General features: G+C 41.2%; 3 protein-coding genes across 5 annotated transcripts; 2 read left to right on the plus strand and 1 right to left on the minus strand.

Moving 5' to 3' along the window:
• The first annotated feature begins 8,547 nt into the window (after positions 1–8,547).
• Positions 8,548–11,338, plus strand: LOC121053808. Of its 2 annotated transcripts, XM_040521654.1 has the most exons (5): positions 8,548–8,711; positions 9,009–9,079; positions 9,936–10,025; positions 11,013–11,062; positions 11,132–11,338. In XM_040521654.1, the coding sequence occupies exons 1-4, from the start codon at positions 8,618–8,620 to the stop codon at positions 11,034–11,036; spliced, it is 279 nt and encodes a 92-aa protein (XP_040377588.1). In that variant the 5' UTR covers positions 8,548–8,617; the 3' UTR covers positions 11,037–11,062; positions 11,132–11,338. The 2 variants fall into 2 exon arrangements, with proteins under 2 accessions (XP_040377588.1, XP_040377587.1); XM_040521653.1 differs by having other exon boundaries at positions 11,013–11,338.
• A 4,771-nt stretch (positions 11,339–16,109) lies between these two features.
• LOC102703025 (pentatricopeptide repeat-containing protein At3g24000, mitochondrial-like) lies at positions 16,110–22,362 on the minus strand. The gene is made up of 2 exons (XM_006651507.3): positions 20,696–22,362; positions 16,110–16,135 (listed from the first exon to the last, which is right to left on the minus strand). The coding sequence occupies exon 1, from the start codon at positions 22,339–22,341 to the stop codon at positions 20,779–20,781; it is 1,563 nt and encodes a 520-aa protein (XP_006651570.2). The 5' UTR covers positions 22,342–22,362; the 3' UTR covers positions 16,110–16,135; positions 20,696–20,778.
• Positions 16,300–18,853, plus strand: LOC102720503 (formimidoyltransferase-cyclodeaminase-like). Of its 2 annotated transcripts, none has more exons than XM_015835702.2 (3): positions 16,300–16,461; positions 17,000–17,465; positions 17,546–18,853. In XM_015835702.2, the coding sequence occupies exons 1-3, from the start codon at positions 16,435–16,437 to the stop codon at positions 18,055–18,057; spliced, it is 1,005 nt and encodes a 334-aa protein (XP_015691188.1). In that variant the 5' UTR covers positions 16,300–16,434; the 3' UTR covers positions 18,058–18,853. The 2 variants fall into 2 exon arrangements, with proteins under 2 accessions (XP_015691188.1, XP_006650273.1); XM_006650210.3 differs by having other exon boundaries at positions 17,048–17,465; positions 17,546–18,830.
• Positions 22,363–22,696: the final 334 nt, after the last annotated feature.

The following is a 22,696-nucleotide window of genomic DNA, read 5'->3' on the forward strand; positions in this document are numbered from 1 at the left end:
GAAAAGGATGGATTTTAAGGATTAAATATTCAACGCATTAACTAAGGGATTGTATGAATCTTAAGTTCCAACAAAAACCAGTTTTTGTTAAATCTTCTTTGGTTAGTAACCTGGTTACAGGGAAAACAAAATAAATTATCATGCATGAAACAAGTGGTTCAATAGGTATTATCCTGATTTCTGTGTTCCAGGAGACCCGTAGTATTAGTAATTCACAGCCTGTTTCACTAGAGCTTAGGAGCAAACTTATTTTAGCAGTACCTATTCGGAAATATATCATCATGCTCATGGGAGAATGTGTGCATACTATCAATATCATCCAATCTCCTTAGATATTCATGCTAAGCACTGTGTCCATGTATGAGATTCGATGCATATAGAATTATAGATAAGCTAAGAACTGTTTTGACAAAGGCTATGTAGGTTGAATCTTTTTACTGTTTAGGCCTCTCTACTGTGAATATACAGTAACGAGTCAGTGTGTCCAAATCTTGAACATGTTTTTCTATATGTAGGAATATTACATATGTACATATTCTTTTTTTTTACTTGAAGTACTCATTCTGGTTTTAAATTATGTAGATATTTCATATATGATTGACTATGAACATGTTCCGATTTCACATTTTCTATACTTATTTGAAATTCTAAACTTGAACATGAACCCTACATCGATTGTTATGCATTATGATTTTCTTTATGGAGTTTATACTCAGTTTTTGACTTCTTTTCTAGGCCTGACTTTTATTTTTTTTTTCTATTATGCACCACAGAGAACAACATCTCAAGATGAGGAGCTTGAACTTCTTTTTGCAAGCCTTTCAATTTAAACTCTGTCCTGGTAAGATGTAAATTAATACTGAACTTCATGGTTTGTCAACTGTCTGCAATCACTATCGTGCATCCGTCTTTTTAAATAGATCCTATAATTTTTGATATTTGATCTGTATACTTAAAAATATTCTTCTGTACCTCCATGTGAATGCTCTATTTTTGGCATTTCTGTAATCCGTTTATTCCTGCGTCCACTGAACACGGTACCAGTAGTAATGAAGTTCTTGGTCTCTTGGTGATCACTTCCCCATTCTGCAGAACTTCATGAGCGGGCACACCGTTCGTCTTGACCTGGATGCAATGTGATGGTGCAGCTGTATTGATGTATATAATCTTTCGTATGCAAATGGCACTTAACCATAACAGGCTTGCTATGGTAGACGCCCAGAAGTCAACTACTTATATGGCATGCTATTATGTGTTGTGTCGTTGTGAAGCTGTGTTGGCACTGCAGAGCAAACATCCTTATAAATGATATATACTCCCTCTGTGCCAAAAATGTAGCTACCTAGCATCGGATTTAATGTTTTTGAGTACAACGGAACTGGACATGTATCTAGCTAGATTTGCTGTACTAGGGTTATGATCTTTTGTTAGACGGAGATGAAATATTTATGACCGTTTCATGGTACTAGCAAAATTCTTATGCTTTGCTATGGAATTATATTATAAAAATGCTATAGGGATTTTTTTTATCAACTATACTAATATCACTTGTTTTAACCACTATTTTATAATATTAAAATATACCGTGTATTATTTTATAAAAAAACTGTAGAAAGCAATGGAAGTGAATTCACTGCCACTAGGGATGGCAATTGGACCTGTGGGTCCGGGGTCCCAACAGGTTTTGTACCCGGTGGTTACAGGTTTAGGTGGATATTCACACCCATGGGTTTATGGGTATAGGGCTCCGTGGAGTTATGGGTTGGATGCGGGTTTTAGATTTAACTCGTGGGTACCCTATTGGGGCTCTAAAAATCTAAGGACGCCTTAAAATACTCGATAAAGAGGATGCTTATTGTGTTTGATATTATAAACCGGGAACACGAGATGATGTGATGACTCAGCGTTAGGATTTGACGAGCTTAGTTTTACTTGCTTCATGTTACACCCTTTTCATTTTCTTGTTACTATATTCAATAGTATTTGTTTGTTAACTGCAATTATATATTGGAAAACCTCAATATACTCATGGAGATGTCTCGTTTAAGATGTTTTTTTTTGACATGGTTTCACCTGATAGGTACCTATTGGGTTTCGGATATCCAGCGGGTATGGATACAGGTTTAGTTTTGTACTCATGAAGGTTTACGGGTATGGGTTTAACTTACTATTACGGGTTTTGTGACGGGTGGTTTTTTACAAAACCCGATCCATTGCCATCTCTAACTATCACCACCGTTAGAGACATTTAAAGTAGTATAGATAAATAGTAAAATTAACTATTGCAAAGTTAAAAATCTACTTTAAAAATGTGATATAATCAACTTTTATATAGAATTTTTTTATAAAGAACATAATTTAGCGGTTTGGTAAGTGTGTGCACAGAAGCCGAGGAATATTCTACTATAAAAGAACTTATCCTAGGAAGTATCCAATCCGGTACATTTTGGGATGGAGGGGTATATGCTTTGTTTCTAAATTCCGGAAGCATCTAGTACTAGATGTGATATTATGGAGTGAAAAGTTGGCTCGTATAATGCTAGAAGTTAGCGTTTCATTGGAGTGCAATTTTACATGGATATCCGTCTGTATTGTTGCACATGTAAGGTATAAGAGCAACTCCAAAAGCCTATGTAAACTGAGTTGCTAATTTAAAAATAGAAAAACTTTAGAGAAATCTTAATCCAATAGCCTCTTCATTTCGGTAGGATGGCTATCTGGCTAGCAATATTATCGTGATCGCTAGGTATGTTTCGTGAGCCGGCCTCGCTCGGCATACCCTTGTCCCGCGCGTCCGAGAGAACGTCCTCGTGATTTTTCCCCTCCTGCGCGCAGCTCCTGCCCACGGGCCGTCGCCCACACGTCGTCCTGTGTCCCCGCCCTCCCGCAGCCATGCCCTCACCCTCCCGCCGTCGCGCCCGCGTCCTCCCGCCATCGCGCCCTCGCCCGCTCACCTCGTCCTGCTGCAGCCCCGCCCTCTTGGCATCGTGCCCTGCTGCGGCCCCCCCCCCTCTCGGCGCCGTGCCCTCGCCCGACGTCGCCTTGCCGTGCACTCGCCTACCGCCATCCGGTGCCCTCGCTAACCACTGCCCCTGTATGTATTGTATCAAGCGTCTGATGTGCACTGTCCCAGTACTGCATCTGATTTTTTCAAGTGCAGATGATCAATCATGTTGCTATATCCAATTACTGAATTACACCGTGTTGCCTGGAGCTGAAAGAGCCTAAAAATGATAGTATTCTTGGTGCAAAATCTTTCAGGTGCAGATGATCAATCTTTAGTGTAAATGATAGTGTCCTTGGTACAAAATCAATCTTTAGTACAGATGTTCATCCTGAATTTTCAAGTGCAAATGAGATGACCAAGCATGTTGCCGTGTCAATTACACCGAGTTACTTGGTGCTGAAAATACCTGAAAATTATAGTATTCTTGGTACAGATATTTTGTTAAGTTTAAAACGAATAACAAGGTTATATGCGCTGATGATCTAACAGTAGAAACAAAATGTTGGACAGAGTAAATATTCAGAAAATTGTCAATGCAAGGTGTTCTTGTTGTGGGTCTGAATTTGTCCTCGAACAGAATGACAGGTACATTGATGAAACTGAAGAAAAGTACAGCGTACATCTCTGAATTCTCCACGAAGAACTGTTCTTTCCTTTCTTTCTTTCTGAAGAGCACTCGAACAATCCTTCTATATCTTTATGAATTGTTCGATTTAAGAACACGCAAAATGTCTGCACACAATTGCATTTTTGAGAAACAATACTTTTGATAGGCAGGGATTGTGACGACAACATATGGCAGCAGCAGCCGTCGCGGCAGGAGAGCTGTGCGAGCTGTCCGGTATCGATCTGATCCGATCTCCTGGTTTTTAAATATGGCTAGTCAAGGGATTTATGAATAGCCTGTTGGTTTTCTCTATGCTTTTTAAGCCTTCTATTTTTTTACAGGATTATTAAAACTCTAAATTTAACTAGGATTATACCTAGACGGTTGGAATTGCTCTAATCTTGGTTTGGAATTATGGTTGAATCAATTAGCTCCTTGTATAAGAGCGTTTGTTATCTTGTGTCCTACATGCAAGAAGAGGTGGCTTGCATGTAGAGAATCCTGATCGGTGGGGTGATTAAGCCATGGAGCTTGACCGAGTTGTGAGGCTAAGACGTGTTTAGAGTGTGCGCGTGTGTGTTATTTAACCATCTAATTAGTTTCATTAAAATGTGCTGAACACAAGGCAAGTGAAAAAAAAAGCGTCGGTGTGCAGACGTGCAGTGCTAGAAAGCTCTGGTGTGTGCGCTTATTAGGGCATTTCTAACCCATAACATTAGATGTAGATTTCATAAACTTCACGTCATCAAGAAACTAGTACTAGACACTACTCTTCCAATGCAAACACCATTATTCCATACTTCAATTTAACGCTACTTATCTCAGATGATATCTTGAATGTTGTGTAGAAACCATGTCTTATGTAAGACATGGTTTCATTCTCTTTTCTCATATATTCACTTGCCACATCATCTTTTATCCTAGATGGCAACTTAATTAATGTTATGGACACCATCCTAGTCATTGGGTTGGGAATGTCCTTATCTACTTCTTCCGTTTCATAATGTAATATGTTTGACTTTTTTACTTACAATATTTGAACATTCGTCTTATTCAAAAAATTATGGAAATACCATTTATTTTGCTTGTGACTTACTTTATTATTAAAAGAACTTTAAACATGACTTGTCATTTTTTATATTTGTACTAAATTTTTGAATAAGACGAATGATCAAACACTACAACAAAAAGTTAAACATTTTACGTTATGAAACGGAGGTGGTAACAAATTCACTGTGTGAGTGAGTGTTTTTGCTTGTGTCCTTCTAACTTTAGCGACCAAGTGACTCCATGAGTACAAGTGATTTTTTTTAGCTGAGCCATAATGGTATCAAAGCCATGTCAGTCAAGGAGTGTACACCCTCGATCCGCCGCGAGAGCAATAGCGGTGGGGGTGGTAGCAGTGATGGCAACCATGAGTTGGTCGTGTAGTAAGTGAAGGACACGGTGGTCATGGTATGCTACCCTACGTTGTTGGAGAGCAACTATGAGGTGTGGGTGGTGAAGAAAGGTTTCATGCACACACAAGGTGTGGGGCAGTGAAGGGTGATTAAGTTGACGACAACAAAAAAGGACCAAATGGCTCTCGCTGCCATTTGTCTAAGCAGTGTTGAAGGCTACGGTGCTATCCATGGTTGAAAAGAAGATGACAAAAGAGGCTTAGAATGAGCTCAAGAAGATGTATGTTGGGGAAGATCAGGTTCGGAAAGCGAATGTGCAAACTCTTAAAAGAGAACTTTAGACGATCAATGAGTATTCTCTCAAGCTTACTATGGTTGCTAATGAAGTTCTTGTACTTGGTATCAAGCTGGTGGAGAGCACCATGGTGGAGAAGCTTCTGCATACCCTCCCTAATAAATTTTAGCACCATCGAGCAATAGGGCGATGTGATGAAGATGGTTATGGCAGAGGCCATTGGATGCTTGAAGGTATATGAGGCTCCATGGTAGGCGGCGTCATGACAAGGATGAGGAGCAGCACCAGTTGCTCACACGTGCTAAGTGGGAGGCTATAGTTGCTGAGGAGATGAATAGTGATAAGGCCTTTGGCAGTGACACCAAGAAGTTTTGCATCATGTCCAACATGTTAAAGATTGACTATTCGTCGATGAGTATGATGAGCTGCAAATGTGACTAAAGCTATGGTAAAGATTGAAATTGCAGATACGAATGACGAGCACATATTATTGCGGAGGCAAGTGTCAAAGTGAAGAAATAATCGACTAAGATTAAGGGGTTGATCGTTAGATATAATTTTGGTGTTCTAGTTGTATGCATATGTGAGTTAGTTTGATCTGCATGTGTAGTGAATGCATGAAATCAGTTGGCTTGGAGTTGTGGCCGAGTCAATTAGCTCCATACGTATGAGTGTGCTAATTATCTTTTGCCCTATATGCAAGGAGAGGTGGCCTTTGCATGTAGCAAAACGTGACTAGAGGGTGACTAAGGTTTTGAGACCGGCAACTTACTCGTCATAAAAAATATAGTAATAGAGATTAGTACATGATTAATTAATTATTAATTATTAAAAAATATAAAATAGATTAATATGTTTTTTAAAATAACTTTTTTATAGAAATTTTTTGTAAAAAATACACCGTTTAGCAGTTCGCGAAGTGTTCGCGTGAAAAACGAGGGGATAAGTTAACTTAGAGGGGCAACGATCACGGCCTAAGCCTCAGAGCTTAACCGAATTGTGTGGTAAGAGGTGGTTCAGTGTGTGCGTGCTATTCAACCATCTAATCAGTGTGTGATTAAAGTGTGCTGAATACAAGTGATGTGCAGTGCTGGAAAACTTTCTGGTGTGCTTATTAGCCAACAAATTCACCGTGGGTGTGTTTTTGCTGATGTCCTTCTAACTTCGGCAACCAACTGAATCCATAAGTACGAGTGATTTCTGTTTTGACTGCGCCAACACCACAGTGCATATCAACACCATGTGTCTCCTTTGACATTATTGAATTGTTTACATTTACCATAAAGTAGTTTAAGCTGCAGGCCTGCAGCCAGTGTCTCATAGTGGAGCACCTACAGAAGCTAATCTACAAAGGAAAGTGTATATACATGTGCAGTAGTGAAGCCCTAACATCACAGCACACACTTCATTTCCAAAATGGCAGAAAATGACAGCATAATGCATCTTCAAGACGTCAAAAGACACGCGGTGTCCATGACAAAAGCTGCATTTTCGATATGTCACTCTTTTAACTATGGCTCGTTCCATGTCATTGTAACTATATATTGAAAACAAAAATGTATCATTATGATCGAATATAATATTCTTTTACCTAGTTATACTCCTTACAGTGGAACATGTTCATATGAGTTAGAGCTCTAGACGTAACTTTAGTGATCGGTGACCCTTTTTGTCAATGAAAGTGAAATTGGAGCCCTCTTCACCACACTTGCGACATGACATGGCGACATTGCTACACCTGAGGTATTTGGGGGCCGATGTGTGGGGACCCAACTTAGGGCAGACAGTGCATCTACCCGCATCCTGGCAGGAGGAAGATGAGTTATACTTGTAAAGACCTTATGTGTGCAAGCTTGGTGCTTCTGGAGCTCACGTCTCTAGGGCCCGTGTTCCGAGGATCCAAGCTTGAAGGGCTCTTGAGACCCTCCCGGCGCCAAACATCGGAAGGGATAGTTGCATGGTTGCGTCTACTCCATAATTGATACAGCTAGATGAGGGTGACATGCTCTCTTTTCTTTTTCGCTGCTCAGAGCTACTCGACATATATAGACTTGTCAAATGATAGCATGCATGGGACAAGACAGTGGCCAACACACATGTTTATGCCTCCATGCGCATTATGTGGCCCACGATCCATGCATGTGGACCTAGTGCGGGCGCTAGCACGTCATGCCACTACACTTCCCTCAAAACCCTACGCTAACCATCTACCTCTTGGGTGAGTTCCATAACCCTTTGGATGGCCATGTGGCACCCTCATGATATATAAGAGGAGAACTAGGTCTATGAGAGGGGACTGAGAGAAGTTAAAGAAGAAAATCACTTGTAAACGACATGAGAGAAGTTGATACAATTAGGGTATTACGCCACTGTGCGCCTAAATTTGTATAATAACTTTGCAATTTTCTCTTAGAAAGTTTTTCCTTTCACAAGTGTGAGCGCAAAGCACCCAAATCCCCTGGCCGAACTTAGGAAAGGGGACTATTCGATCCTCGCTATTGGTTTCCATCTGCCAGCATCTTGTCTATAGCGAGATACCCAAAATGACCTCGTTAATCACTCATGATATGCTGACCCAACCTTAAAAGGCTAGTAGGCTAGTGAGCTTAGATACGACTTCATCATATGCTATGCTCAATCTTAGTCGGTGCTCATAAATATATCGGATAAGTCCACTTGAGGTCCCTCATATTTTCGTCTAGTCTATTTTTCGTCCATGGACCGTAAAACTAGGTACAACCGGTCCCTGAACAATCAAAACTAGAGCAAAAGAGGTCACTCGGTGGTTTTGGCTAACTTGGTGTCTACATGGCTAGTTTGACTATGTCTACGCCCCACGTGACATTGACATAGCGCTTACGTGGAAATTATATATCGAAAAAACAATGGGCCCACCTATTAGCTGAGAGGTGAGAAGGAATGATATGTGGAGCTGTATGTGCAAAGTCAGCCAAAACTGCATTCAAAACCGCCGAGGGACCTCATTTGCGCCGGTTTTGATAGTTCAGGTACCGGTTGTATCCGGTTTTGCGGTCCAATGACGAAAAACAGACTGGACGATAAGTTGAGGGACCTCAATTGAACTTATTTCTAAATATAATATGCATGTTTATCTTGGAATAGACAGGGCCCAGGAATAGGTCTGGGTCGGCCCAGCCCAACCAACCACGACCGCTAGCCCAGCCCACATAAAATCCGGGAGCCTAGAAAGAAGCAACCAGCACCCCCCCCCTCCCCCCCCTCACCCACCCACCTGTCTGGAAGGACTCCGAGCCTAGGGGAACACACGCGAACGAATCGACGGCGCGATGGCATCTCGTCTCGTTGCGGCGGCGGCGGCCTCCTCCTCGTCTTCCCCCCTCGCCCGCCTCATCTCCCGCCGCGGTCTCGCCGGCGCCGCAGGTATCCGCGCTGCCCCCCCCCCCCACACCCCCTTTCTCCTCCCCCCGCCTTCCCAGATCCGAGAGTCATGCTGCGCCGGTTTGTCAGATTCGGCCCATTCCGCCATCATCCGCCCTTGGCCGATTCGGTCGGGGGGCCACGGTTTGGTCGCGGGGTGCATGCCTGTGATCTCCCGTAGGAGGATTTGGTTCGATTTTTGGTTAGGGTTTGCGGGAGCGGTTTCTGTTTGTTTGTTCGGCGTATTGCTGCGCATGCCGTCTAACACTCTCTGATTGGTTCGTCCTGTGCTGTTCCCAGACCACCATGGGCCCGCGAAGGTGAACCTTTGGCAAGATCCGTTGAACCCGGGTAACTGGAAGGAAGAGCATGTGAGTTTTCCTCGTTTAGCTCCTGAGTTTGATATCATTATACTATTCTACTTGCCTCTCTACTTTGCCTGCAGCAAGTGAAGGGGTTGTTTCTGTTTAGTGTTGTTTTGTGATCTAGTTGGCTCGAATGTGAATATTATTTTTGATGGCATGATTCCAGTTAGATAGATATATATCCAGTTTAATATACGCTATTTTACAAGATTACAGTTATGTGGTCTAGGAATGAAATTCGGCATCCCTACTTTGGGAAGAAGTGGGATTGAAATGAGGGTTGTTTTACCATTTACTTCAAAATGAGTAATTTCGTGGTGTGTACATACATATGCATCGTGCTTTGGAGGAATGGTACAAAATTTGCCCGATTAAAGTGCAATATTTATTAGGGGGAATGATTATATATGCTGGTATGAATCTTAGCCAGTAACTACAGTTATGCATGACTTGTAAGAATATTTTTTTCCCTTCTACTCATGTTTACTGTCTTAGGGAAATGCTAATATGTATTTTATTGTTTGAGTATGCTACTTGAAATGAACTAATTGTTTGTTGCATATGAACTATTCAATTTCGGGTAATGTTCATCAGATATGTTTTCAAATTTTGAAATGTTCCTTTTCTTATGTTATCAACCTCGTTAATTGTATGTGCAGTTTCTTCTAAATGACTGCTAACTAACATAGTTTAGGGCTACTTACCTTAATATTGTGCTGGAATCATATTGTTTTCATAAAAAAAGATGTTTTAGCTCGAACTATTAATACAAGATTGATTGATTGACTGCCTATCTGTAATGTTGGTTTTGACTGGCTTGTTTTAGGTCATGTTTTTAGTGAAAATGCTTTACTTTGTGCAGTTTGTCCTAGCCAGCTTAGCTATGTGGGGTGGTGTAATTTATGGTGTCTCCAGGCTTTTTAGTGGGAAGAAGAAAGACACAACTACTGAGGTATTCTTAATTTATACTTATCTTTCCTACCTTAAGTAATGCTCTTCTGCTCATAGTTCCGATAATCCACGAAATATTTAACTAATATCAGTTAATCAGGGTATTTAGAAGCATAAGGAATGATATGCGTTTTCCTTTTCTTTTGAAGTGCTATCTATTGTATACATGCTATATTATTTTAGTGTAGTGTCAAGATATTGAACTACCTATTTGTCATCAGCATATGCTTTTTACCAATAAATTACTATCAAAGGTAGTGCTTCTATGTATATAATCACACAATGACAAAATTAGACAAGAATCAAAGATTGTAAGGATAAATTGTCTCTATGTATCTAATCACGCCAGGACAAAGTACAAGGATAAATTGTCTGTTTGGATGGATGGTCATGTTAAATGGATATACAATCATGTTCCACTTTCATGATCTGGGTAACATATACATGCACATATTACTGGAAAATTAAGCAATACTTTTTCCAAATAAATTTTGAATCATATCTGGCCGAAGCCCTTCAGTAGGGTTTCTATGTGATCAGATTCTCCACTCACCACAAATTATAGAGCTAATATTTTTATTTCCAGTAAATTATCTATATCTTGGAGAACTCAGTACTTCTGTTTACATGGTGGAATTTTGTTTTTCATGTTCGATATGGTGCATTTGTTGCTGCTACCATCCTTGCACACATTTGAATGGGTAGGTAGTGATTTTTTTGCAAATGTGTGGGATGCATTTCTCTTGATCCATTTAGTCCTTAGCTTTGCTTTCACGTGTGCATGTCTTACTATTTAGTCGAGAAATATCATATTCTTGTTACCATGATACTACTACAGTGTCTTTGTCTGCCTGACTGCTACCTGGATGGTTTTTTATCTGCTGCTGTAGTTGCAAATTTTATTGTCATGTCAACATGTAAACTGTTAAGCTCGTATATTTTTGTCAGCACAAAACTTACTACATCCAATTGTAATAATCTTTTGCAGGCGGTGCCATCACCAGCACAGTAGGATTTGTCAGAGGCTTCAAGCTGCAGGCATGCAACTGTGAAATAAAAGTAATCATCTTTAAATTTCTGTTGCTAATGGCAATCTGTGTCGGCTAGGTGGGGGATTTTTGTAAGAGGCAAGATGTTGTGGAGCCACAATTGTCAACCAGCATGAATAATCTTATCGCAGTGGAACTTTGTTTGCGAAACTACAATCCACTTGCTGTTTTGCCATCCACATCATTTCATGTTTTGTATCGGTGCAGTTGATAATGAGCTTGACGTGCTCTAAATCAATTCAATTAAGTTGAGTTTTGAAGACCATGTCAATGCCTATCTTTACATGTTTTTTACCGGAGTAGGGCCGCGTTCGGCTAGGCCAAGTTATCTAACCGTCTTTTTTTACGTGCACACTTTTCAAACCACGTATTGTTGGCAAAAATATTCTATAGAAAAGTTGTTTTAAAAAAATCATATTAATCTATTTTATATTTTTAATAATTAATAATTAATTATATACAAGCCAATGTAGTAGTATCATGGTTTTTAAGAAATGGCACTCTCATCTTTTTTTTCTTAGGTATATATGTAAAAATTTAAATTTTTAACCTTAAATTTGAAATTGATTTTAGATTTTTTCACCGAAGTTTATTTGGCTTTTATAAATATGCAGTTTTGTGTTTAAAAGAAACAAATATTCACCCCTGGTAAGCGAGGGCGGCGACGGGAAGGGAGGGACGACTATGTACATGCATTATTTTATTCTTCCTATATGATTTTTTTTTGGAACGATCGATGACCACTTCTTTAGTGATTTTGTCGAACATCCCTCTCTATAGAGCAAATAAGGTGTGGCAGCACGGCTTAAAATACCTGTCAGTAATCAAGTTATTCTCGTCATAAAACCAATAAACATCTCATAACAACCACTGATTTTCATATCAACAAATTGTTCATTATTTTACATACAATATTATTAAAACGATGTATCACAGTATTACTTGCTAGAACGTATAATTTGATGAAACCTTCTAGTTATAGCAATTAGTTATAGCAATGTGTTTGGTTTTGATGGTGTTCAAGGGTATAGCTTGGGTTGGACGAGGTAACATATAAGACGAACACTACGTACTACATCGAAAACAACATGGTCAAGTTCTGGAATCGGTCCAGTTCTAATATCAGGAACAATCTAAACAATAAACGTGTTCACATAAAGATATAACATCTCAAGTTTTAAAGGGCATGTAGCACGGTTCAGATAGCAGCTGTCTATTTGACACATACAGACCTCGAAACAGACAGTTCATATACAACTATTATCTGTTTGGTTGTCTATATGTTGTTTTAATATATATATGCATCCTGATCAAGCACGCATTTGATCCTTGTATGCCATTTTGTGGCTTTAACATTGGATCACATTATGCGACATGTTGAATAGTGTTGGCTTCATCAATGTTAATAGAGCATCAAGCATGACACCAGTCAAGTTCATGCCTAATAGGCACAACATCGTTAGCTTTGTTAGCTTGCTAGATTCATTCGGAACTGGGCCTAGCATAAATGGGTTGGTAGCCAATAAAATGTCTTGAGCTCCACAAGCGTCTAACTAAGTTGCTCCCGTATTGAGAATATTCTCTCTGTTTTAAAATATAAGTATTTCTAAATTATATAGCAAGAATTAAAGTTGAGAAAAAAAAAGATTATAGCGCCCATCAATAAGAATTGGATGGGACGAGAGGGTTAACGGGGGAGAAAATAAAAATAATTTTGAACAAAAAATGATTGATGGAACATGTGTTACTGTGTATAATGTCATAAATGTCGATATTATAATATAAGTTTCAAACCATACAAATGCTTACATTTTGCAATAGAATGAGTAGATGAATTTCAAAGCTAAATAGTTGTGGAGCACTATAGGACCCACCAATATGAGTGTTTTTTTAAGAAATGTCTAATAGGATGCGACCTATGAGGTTCTTGCGATACAAGTACAACAAGGTCAAAGTTGTTTATGTTTTCAACCACTCGTCTTTTCGTTTATACTTATGCTTATAAGCAAAATTCAAATTTCAAATTTAAATTTTGAGTTAAATTTGGGTTTCTTTTGTCCTAGCTTATTTTTTAAACATTTGCTTATAGATCAATAAGAACATATATACTACTCTATTCATAAATTAATTTTTAATAACTAATAATCCATTTTGCTCATGCTTGTTTTTTAAACAAAAAGACGATGCAAACGGACCTGTTGACTGATAGATCAAGCTATTGTAAACTACGAGTTCACATAGCTAGACCAATCTAACGAATTGTTAGCATAAAGGTATAACATCGTAAGGTCATGAGCTTCACACACAGAGTATATGACAAAAACTTAAATCATCTCTAGTAGTGGATGGTGGCAATAAATCTTCCACCACATTGTTATCTATAGCTATTTTATAAATTAGCTCTTGTTTTTTTATATTATGGAATAATCTAAATTTGGTGTAAACAAGCTAGTGATATTAACTTAGTTGATAAAAAAAGCTCTGACATTTTATAATACATTTCATAGCAAAGCATGAGTATTATGCTAGTACATAGAAAAAATAGAGAATAACTAATTATCTTATTTACCTTAAAATATTATTTTTTTAACAAGGAGTCTTTTTTTTTTTGCATGTAATAGCTAAGAAGGGTAACGTTTCTAGGAGAAAAGGTTGCATATTTTGCAGCACTAGCCTACAAGCTAAACTCGTTTTATGACTGGCAGGTAGACATCTGACGGTAAGCACGTTCGTGATCCACATGGATGCGATTCCGGCTAGAGAAGGCGTGTTTCGCCAGTAGTCGAGTCACAAATAGATAGTCCCAAGCGTGTTTTGGTCATAATAGACGCTTTGGATATTGAGAAACACGGTTCTGGTTTCCATTTCAATATTGGCACTGGCCACTAGTTTCTACTTCTGCGCGTACATTAAGATGAGCAACGTGTGGATCGGATGTGGCGCGGATCGGGATCGCTAACCCTCAAAACACACGCTCTGCGGGCATGGGTAATGACAGATCGATCAAATTGTTGTTTTAAATAGAGAACCTGCTTTGGGCTTATCTCCAAATCACGGAACGGGATAACATGGTGCTAGTATATATAGCCTTGATCTGTACCATGCACACTTGCGGATTAATGCTATGGTTTTTACAATGTATGCGGTAAGGACCCACTTTGGACGGTTTCTTTATAACTGTGGAAGCAACCAAAACAGTCATTCCGCGAAAGAAAAAAAAAAGAAACAATCTCATAGTAAGGCTCCTTATACTTTTCCTTATACTTTTACTCACAGGAACTCTGCGATTTGAAGGATTTTTTAAAAGAAAAATGGAGGAATTAAACTGTTTTCTCTAAAAATCCCGTAAAATTCCTATGATCCGAAGAAGCCCTTAGCCGTAAACCAAAGTAGTAGAAATTAGAAAACCATAAACAATACCTTTAAATTAATTCTAAAATTCATAATAGGCTACGACTCATAGGTGTAATGGCTACACCTCAAACAAGTAGGCCCAATTCTCGCTACTACAGTATTACTATAGCTATACGAGATCATTTTGCAAACATATTTATAAATAAAAAATAATTTGTGAATAAAACTTTATATAAGTGTTTTTAACGATTCAAAAGGGAAGGTTAGAAAATAAATTACAATGAGAAAACCTCAAAACCAACTCCAAATTTAAGATTAAAAAATTAAATTTTGACTTATAAACATAAGCCAAAAAATAGAGGCACGGCAGCACAAATTTAGAAGTAACTAGTACAAGCCGGTAGATTTTAACTTTGCTGCCCTCTTTTCATCTGATAGTGAAGTTTGTTATTTTTTTATTTTAAAATTCACTGAATATGTAAACAACTGGCAATCCGACTAACTTGACGGTGGATCTGAATAAAGCTTTTCTTAGGCCCCTATTTAAGTAACCAATCAACAAGTCAATGTCAAGTTACCCAGATGTAGAAATTAAAACGCAGTTCTCAACGCCAAGTCGCTTGATAAGGTGAAAAGTGAGTTTCATGTGAGAGGTGACATAAATAATTTAAGCGAACACACAAACCACCACTCGTCGCAGAGTGCTCCTGCTGCAGCTACGTAAACCCATTAATCCAGCAACTCGTGTCAAATATCTAATTAATCACAAGCCCCCAATCAGTGTACCCTCCAACGTGGAAAACGACTGCTCCCTTTCGTGTCAGATCCCAATGCTTTTATAATGCCAGATGCACGTGATCCCCTACGGTACGTACGTACGCGCACAGCCAGCCACTCGCTGAAATGTCAGTCCTATCCAGACGGATAGCAGCGTAGCATGTATGCAGATCAGATTTTCAATCACAAGTGGTTGCTTTCGTTAATCAGAACTTCCATCTCATCGAAGCCGTGTTGCAAAGTACCTATTTTAGACTCTTCAGATGCTCTTCTTCAGAGTTAAGGCTCTCTGTAGCTACTTCAGCTGATGATCTCTTTGATAAGGTGACAAGCAAGATGCAGCCATGACCTGAAAGAGGAAAATAGTTCAGCTATTAGTAACATTGTAAGCTATAATAGGAGGGGTGTGGAGTGCTCTGAGTCATCATCCTTCTAATCTGGGAAAAAAAAATGCAGGATGGTCATGGATGTACACACAGATCCAACTGGTTTCACTGGCATGTCACTGTATGGGAATTGGTTGCTAGTGTACAAAAGCACAGCAGAATCGACATAAACGTCGCAAGCTAATTCCACAGGATATTTCATAAGCAGCAAACTTGACAGATGCACAAAGGCAATTTATTCTCTCTCTTCTAGACATTGGTTCTGGTTTTCACCAAATCTGTGTGCTGAAATGTGGAGAATGACATTACATTTGGTCACTAGAGGGTTAACAGACAAGATAATGAAAAATGAGGGGGGTTTGAGCCAGAGAGCAAGAGACAAGATTAATGGATGATGAAGCAAGGGATTTAATGGATGACACGGCTTAAGAGGCAAATAACATATTACCATGTGCTTCAAAATAATGCTTTGGAGTGGTGGGGATGCTGCAGTGGAACTGACCTTAACTCTTTTTAAGTTGCCGCCTGGGACAAGATGCAGGGACCTGATGAGTCATAAAGCTGATAAGCACATGCTGCATTTTTTTCTCATGGTTTGGAGTCTTATTTACTCAGAGGAAAACAAGAAATAAAAAGGACAAAAGGGTTTCTTTCAAGTAACTGTCATGATGCATACAATGATACAACTATAAGAAGGCATAGCTCCACGCCTCCACCGCTTCACAGAGGCGCAGCTGAGGGAGAGAGTCAGAGAGAGAAGGCACAGCTCCACCACTCCAGACGCACACAGAGACAAGAGGGAGGGAGCTAGGGGGAAGAGAGCGAGAGAGAGAGAGCTGAAGGCATGGAGGAGCAAAAGCACACAGACAAGGTATGTTTCCGGTGCCAAATCTCTGCAGTCCCAACTCCCAACTCCTGAAGAGAAACCTATGGTCTTGGATAAGAGTTAGAACAATCAATGTGGAAAATCCCATACTTCAGCTCAACTTTAATAAACCTATGTTCTTGGATAAGAGTTAAAACAATCAATGTCAAAAATCCCGTATTTCAACATATATCCACTTTGTGGGTCCATAAAAAAAGAAAATCTGCTGAGGCACTAAAGATATTTTCTTCCTGAATGTCTGGTCTGGGTAACATTGGTAACGTGAAATCACATCCAATCCAATTCTCAAAAATCATAACTGCTGATCAAACAAAGGGTATACTCTTTAAAAGCATCATAATTGTTGTAATGAAAAATGTGAGGAAAGGCATGACTTACTGTTTTTCCTATCCCTGGGAGAAATCAGGTTAACCGACACTGTTTCTTGTTGATCTCTCGATGGATCAATTATGCAAGTAGGCATCGGATACTTATACTCCACTTGTAGTTAGCTTATCTAGCAACTGCAAACATAAACTTGCAGATTACAAGTACAATTTTATCCTCACTTTGTTATCCACCTCTTCCAAAGGCAAAGGCAAAGCTCACCCTGTTGAAATCAAAGGTTATCTGCTGCAAGCTCTACATTTCTGAAAGCCAGAATGCGAAGGTTGTTGATGCAATCAGTCACATTGTCCAGAAAGACCCTGAGGTTGTTTTGCTCAGCAAGTTCGAAGATGACCACTATAACCGTGTCCGTTACACGCTTGCTTCTTATATCGTCAACGACAGCTCAACTGGTGAAGTGAAGTTAAGTCCGATGAGGCGAGTATTGTTGGAGATGACTGAGACGGCGTTTTCTACCATAAACCTTGAAATGCACACTGGAACTCACCCAAGGATTGGTGTTGTTGATGACATGTCCTTCCACCCCTTGAATCAAGCCACAATGGAAGATGCTGCTCAACTGGCTAAGATGGTGGCTTCTGACATTGGCAATGGCTTACAAGGTTTGTCAAATTTCTCTAATCTTTTCCTGGCAAAAACAGATGCAGTATACAAAACTTTTGATCATTTTCCCTGTATGCAGTCCCAGTATTCCTGTATGGAGCAGCACACCCCACAGGCAAGTCTGCGACAGCAGTACGGCGCGGGCTCGGCTACTACCAGGCAAATTACATGGGCATCCAATGGACAGGTCAGGTACTGCCTGATATTCTACCAATGAAACCAGATGAGGGCCCAGATCATGTTTCTCGTGAAAGAGGAGCCATGATGATTGGTGCTGCACCATTACCTTTGAGCTATAATGTGCCTGTACTATCAAAGGATATCCCAACTGTAAGAAGGATCACCCGAAGGGTGACTGGTCGGGGTGGAGGATTGCCGACGGTGCAGGCACTAGCCCTTTCCCATGGTGACGATTGCACAGAAATTGCATGCTTCATGGATCCAGATCATGTCAGTGCCGATCAGGTTCAGCGGCAGGTAGAACAGATAGCAGCAGAGCAAGGACTTGAGGTTGACAAGGGGTACTTCACTGACTTCACAAAGGATAGGATGCTTGAAAAATACTTCGAGATTGTGTTGGCTATTGATTGACATGTGCATACTCTTCTGTGGTTGAATGCCATGCACGCGTTGTGTTTTTTGCACAGCTAATTCATACCTGTGTAATCATGCATGCAAACCAATAACCAATTCTATCTAACGTTGTCTATATAGCAAATTTCCTTTACAGGTTCCACCTTTGTCTGCAGCATCTCTGCAGAAGATGGTTTCTGGAAAACTTAATCACCAGAGAACATATCTGATAATTGTATGAGCTTGTTATTTTGTTTTTTTTTCAGTGATTAAGCCATGGAAAAACATTATCTTCCATGCCAACTTAAAAATATTTCGGGAAAAACTAAATTTGTTACACATTTCCTCTGGAAAGTTTGAAGGGAAAGATAATATTCAGTTGTAATGTTCATCATCCCCTTATAGAAGACCAAAGAGATAAGGTATTGAGAATAATGACTACTGAAGGGGAATGTAAATGCATAGATAATGTGCAGGTATCAACATGTGATCCAAATACCAATATCTAGAGAAAACACTCTAAAGCATTGGTACTGAGTAGAAGTTAACATATTTACCTATCATCAGGGAATTGCCTTCAGATCATAGGATCATGCAAAAAAGTATAGAAAAATATCCATGCCATTTACTATGTGCTTAATATTGTTTTCTTGAGCATCAATGGCATATATGAGAAGGTTATTTTCTGTTAGAAGGGCATGCCAATGTTTTTCTTAAGTCACATTACAAATGTTTGTGGGGACTGCATCACACAGTTGATGAATAAATAAAACTGAAGGTGATTTAGAATCTTTCCCTTAGAAACTTTTGAATACAGAATAAAAAGACCAAACAGACGAGGCAGTGACTAGTTACTGTTGACAGTGATAGGAAATGTGTATATCACGAGTAAACAAACAATAGTATGTAATACCAATATCATTAACCTAAAATAAGCATTCCACAGCATGGTTACAGCAAAGGTATGAGTAGAAGTGTCACAATTTCATATCTTCAAGATATCTTTAATAACTTTATTATAGAATCCAAAATCTCTATACTAATCCATTTTGTCCTAAATATTGGAATTCCAAGTTGAATGTGTAGATAGAAAGGATTAGGGGGAACACCTCACACCCAATGCCCAATGTGTGTGTGTTGGGCGGGGACCAGCCACAACATCCTCAAACCTCAATTAGAGGAGTATAAAAGGAATACAAGGATAAAAACTAATCCTATACATATACAGTGGGATCATGGACACAAAGACTAGACCTAAAATCAGTAAACAACTGTACAGGCAAGGCCTTGGTCATGATGTCCGCGAACTGATGAGAAGACGGTACGTGAAGCACGTGAATCTGTCCCAGCACCACTTCTTGTGAATAAAGTGAATATCGATGTTTGTGTGCTTCATGCGTCGGTGATGCACTGGGTTGGCCATAGCCGACAATTGCAGAGGTGATGGGAACCAGGTGTTATTGTCGACGAGCACCTTGTATTCATTGACCATGGCAGCACGCCAATTGAGATTGGCAAGGACACTGCAATAGTTCACTAGGATCGGCAAGACACCACCTTGCAAAGCCGAGAAGTTTAGGTGCTGATAAATGGGCTTGAGGGGACCTGTCTATTGACCTTGTTTCCAAAGAGTACTAAGGTGGATGGACAAGGGCGGAGGTGGCTAATAGAGGAGGTGGCGACGGGGACAGTCCAAAGTATGGGGGAGGCTAAAGAAGGACGTAGAGGTGTGGCAGTCGTGGTCGTCGCTGGTGGATGAACGACAACGATGAAACCAGGCGAATGGAGTCCATGAGTCTGATCTCTAGGTGGGTCGGCTTGCCCCAAGCCAACCACCTCCTAGGCTGAGCCAACCACCGCAGGTCGCGGTTGCTCAAGGCGCGCGCGACAAGATCCTAGGGTAGAAGAGCAGCTGCTTGACCTCAAGGAAGGAAGCAACCACCGCATGCCACTGTAGGGCATGGTTGTTCAACGTTCGAGGGGAGGGGAGAGACCGACGGGGGACATGATTGCTCAACATCCATTGAAGATAGAGAAGCAACTCAAAAGAGGAGACCACCATAGGTGCCGCCGCAAATGGAAAGCGAGTCTCATCAAAGATGATAGGGCGCGAGATGATCACACAGAGTAGAAACGTCCAAACATCGATAACCCTTATGCGACGACCGATAACCTAGAAAGACACAAGCAATGGAACGTGACACAAGTTTTGTGGGTGGCCATGGCACTAAGGTTGGGATAGCACAAGCAACCAAAACCCGAACGTTGGAGTAGTCAGAGAGAGTGCGATGGAGAAGTTCGTAGGGTATTGAGTTCCGAACATAGGAGGAAGGTCATTAGTTGAGAATGTAGGTGGAGGCGCCTAAGGCCTCAGCCCAATAGGAGGGAGGCATGGAGGCTTGAAGTAGTGTATGCATGGATTTGCTGATTGTGCAGATCACACGCTCAACATTACCATTACGTGGAGAGGTATAGGGACACGAAAGAAGCAATAAGCAACCAAGACTAGCAAGGGAGGTGGTGGTGGTGGTGTTGACAGACTCCATGCCATTGTCTGCCTGGTGGCACTTATAAGGCCGACTAAACTGAGTGGAAGCATACTCAACAAACTCCGCAATGCGGTGAAAATAGTTTTGCATGAAAGCACAACACATACCTAAACATATATGGTGTCAGACTGTCAGTAGAGCTCCTAAATCACTGCTAGGATGTACAATTGAATGATAACTTATTGATCCATTACCAGTAATCACCGCAGGAACAAGAACCCCTGTTGAAATGGTGAAACCTCTGATTGTCTCTCAATATTATTTCTCTTCCTGTGACAAGGGAGAAGTATTTGTATGCACAATGACAATCACCACAAACACGAAGGTTCTTCATGATGCGGATAGTGCTTCCAGAAGGAGCAGCCAGGTCCCCAAAAGCAAATGCCAGTTTTTCACAGTGATAATACAACGATTCTTCCTTCCTATCCCTTTGTATGTTGTGTGCAGCAAAACTGATATCAGGCACATAGCCTGCAACCTTAATATTACTTATTAGGCTATCTAAATTCCTATATATCTCTCTGGAGATGGGGTGTGAGCGGTCATCAACACCAAATATATGTGTTCTCTGACCCATCTCAATCCAGCTAAATGCATCATCCTTATCTACACCCCTCCCATCCATCAGATTTCTAACCTTTTCCGCTTCTGTCCACTTTCCTAACCTTGCATAAAGATTACTAAGCAGTATATAGTTTGTTGCTTCATAGGGTTCCATCTCAAACAGCATCTCTGCAATGTGCTTGCCAGTGTCAATATCAAGGTGTTTGTTGCATGCACCAAGAACAATCCTCCATAATGGTGCTTCAGCTTCAAAGGGCATTCCATTGATTGTTTTTATGGCTTCTCCAATTAAGCCTGACCGAGCCAGCATGTCAACGATACAGGCATAATGTTGATATGTCGGTTTTATGCCTTCAATATCCACCATGGAATTGAATATCTGCAGGCCTTCATGAACAAGACCAGCATGGTTGAAAGCAGAGAGCAGACTTAGCAAGGTTACCTCGTCAGGCATAAGACCAGCAAGCTTCATCTGCCTGAAATGCTCAACTGCTTCTTTCGGATACCCATGCTGTCCAAGAGCTGAAATCATTGAATTGTAAGAAACTACGTTCACGTTATCGTTTGAAGAGAATACTTTCTGTGCGTCATTAATGCATCCACAATCCGAGTACATGCTCAAAAGCGCGTTTAACATTGCGGCATCCTCCTCAGTATTGCTCTTGAGACTGTGTCCGTGAACTTGCTTGCCCATCTCCAGCTTTGACATTCTCCCACAGACAGAAAACACGCTCGAGTAGACAAACTGTGTTGGTTTGATGTCTTGACACAGCATATTGAAGAAAGCCAAGAGAGCAGCCTCTTCCTCCTCGCAGTTCGCGTACGCAGAGATCATGGACGACCAAACGATTGGGTCCAAGGAACCCACTTGATCAAAGGCGACCTTTGCATCCTTCACTGTCCCTCTAGCAGCGTACATAGAAACGAGGGAAGCCCCAACAAATGGATCTTTCTCCAGCCCTGCTTTGATGACATGCGCATGCAGGGCTCCCCCGAGCTCCTGCGTGCAGCCAGAGCCACCCTCCCTGGCAATGCCGGAAAGCAACGCCGGGAAAGTGTACCTATCCGGAGCAATATCACTGCCCTCCCTCTTCATATCCCGGAACAGCAGAATGGCTTCCTCCCTGCGCCCGGCCTGCGCGTACCCCTTGATGAGCGCGTTCCAGGTGACCGCGTTCCTGCGCGGCATTGCGTCGAACACCCTCCGCGCGAGGCCAGGCTCCCGGCACGACGCGTAGAAGCTGAGCACGGCGGTCGCCAGGATGGTGCTGTCGTCGCCGCCGAGGAACCCGCGCACGACGGCCTGCGCGTGGAGCTGCACGCCCACGGAGGGGAGGGGCGGGGATGCAGACGAGGCGGCCTTGAGGAGCGCGGAGAAGGCACGGGGCGTGGGGTCGTCGGTGAGGAGGTGCTGGACGGCGGCCGCGGACAGGGTGGACCGCGAGGAGGCGGCGGTGGTGGCGCCGCCGCCGCCGCGCCGGTGCCGGGTTGGCGCTGGGCTCGGGCCACGGCGAGGAGCTGCGGCGAGCGGGTGGCGGGAGGCG

Source organism: Oryza brachyantha, chromosome 3 (assembly GCF_000231095.2).
Source record: "Oryza brachyantha chromosome 3, ObraRS2, whole genome shotgun sequence".
Classification (NCBI taxonomy): Eukaryota; Viridiplantae; Streptophyta; class Magnoliopsida; order Poales; family Poaceae; genus Oryza; species Oryza brachyantha.

Excerpts from the sequence above, each read along its gene's own strand:
- LOC102703025 (XM_006651507.3), bottom strand. The coding sequence starts at position 22,341 with ATGCCGCGCAGGAACGCGGTCACCTGGAACGCGCTCATCAAGGGGTAC.
- LOC121053808 (XM_040521653.1), top strand. The coding sequence starts at position 8,618 with ATGGCATCTCGTCTCGTTGCGGCGGCGGCGGCCTCCTCCTCGTCTTCC. Across the intron at positions 9,080-9,935 it reads GTAACTGGAAGGAAGAGCAT|TTTGTCCTAGCCAGCTTAGC; the intron begins GTGAGTTTTCCT and ends TACTTTGTGCAG. Across the intron at positions 10,026-11,012 it reads AGAAAGACACAACTACTGAG|GCGGTGCCATCACCAGCACA; the intron begins GTATTCTTAATT and ends AATCTTTTGCAG.
- LOC102720503 (XM_015835702.2), top strand. The coding sequence starts at position 16,435 with ATGGAGGAGCAAAAGCACACAGACAAG. Across the intron at positions 16,462-16,999 it reads AGCAAAAGCACACAGACAAG|ATTACAAGTACAATTTTATC; the intron begins GTATGTTTCCGG and ends ATAAACTTGCAG. Across the intron at positions 17,466-17,545 it reads CATTGGCAATGGCTTACAAG|TCCCAGTATTCCTGTATGGA; the intron begins GTTTGTCAAATT and ends CCCTGTATGCAG.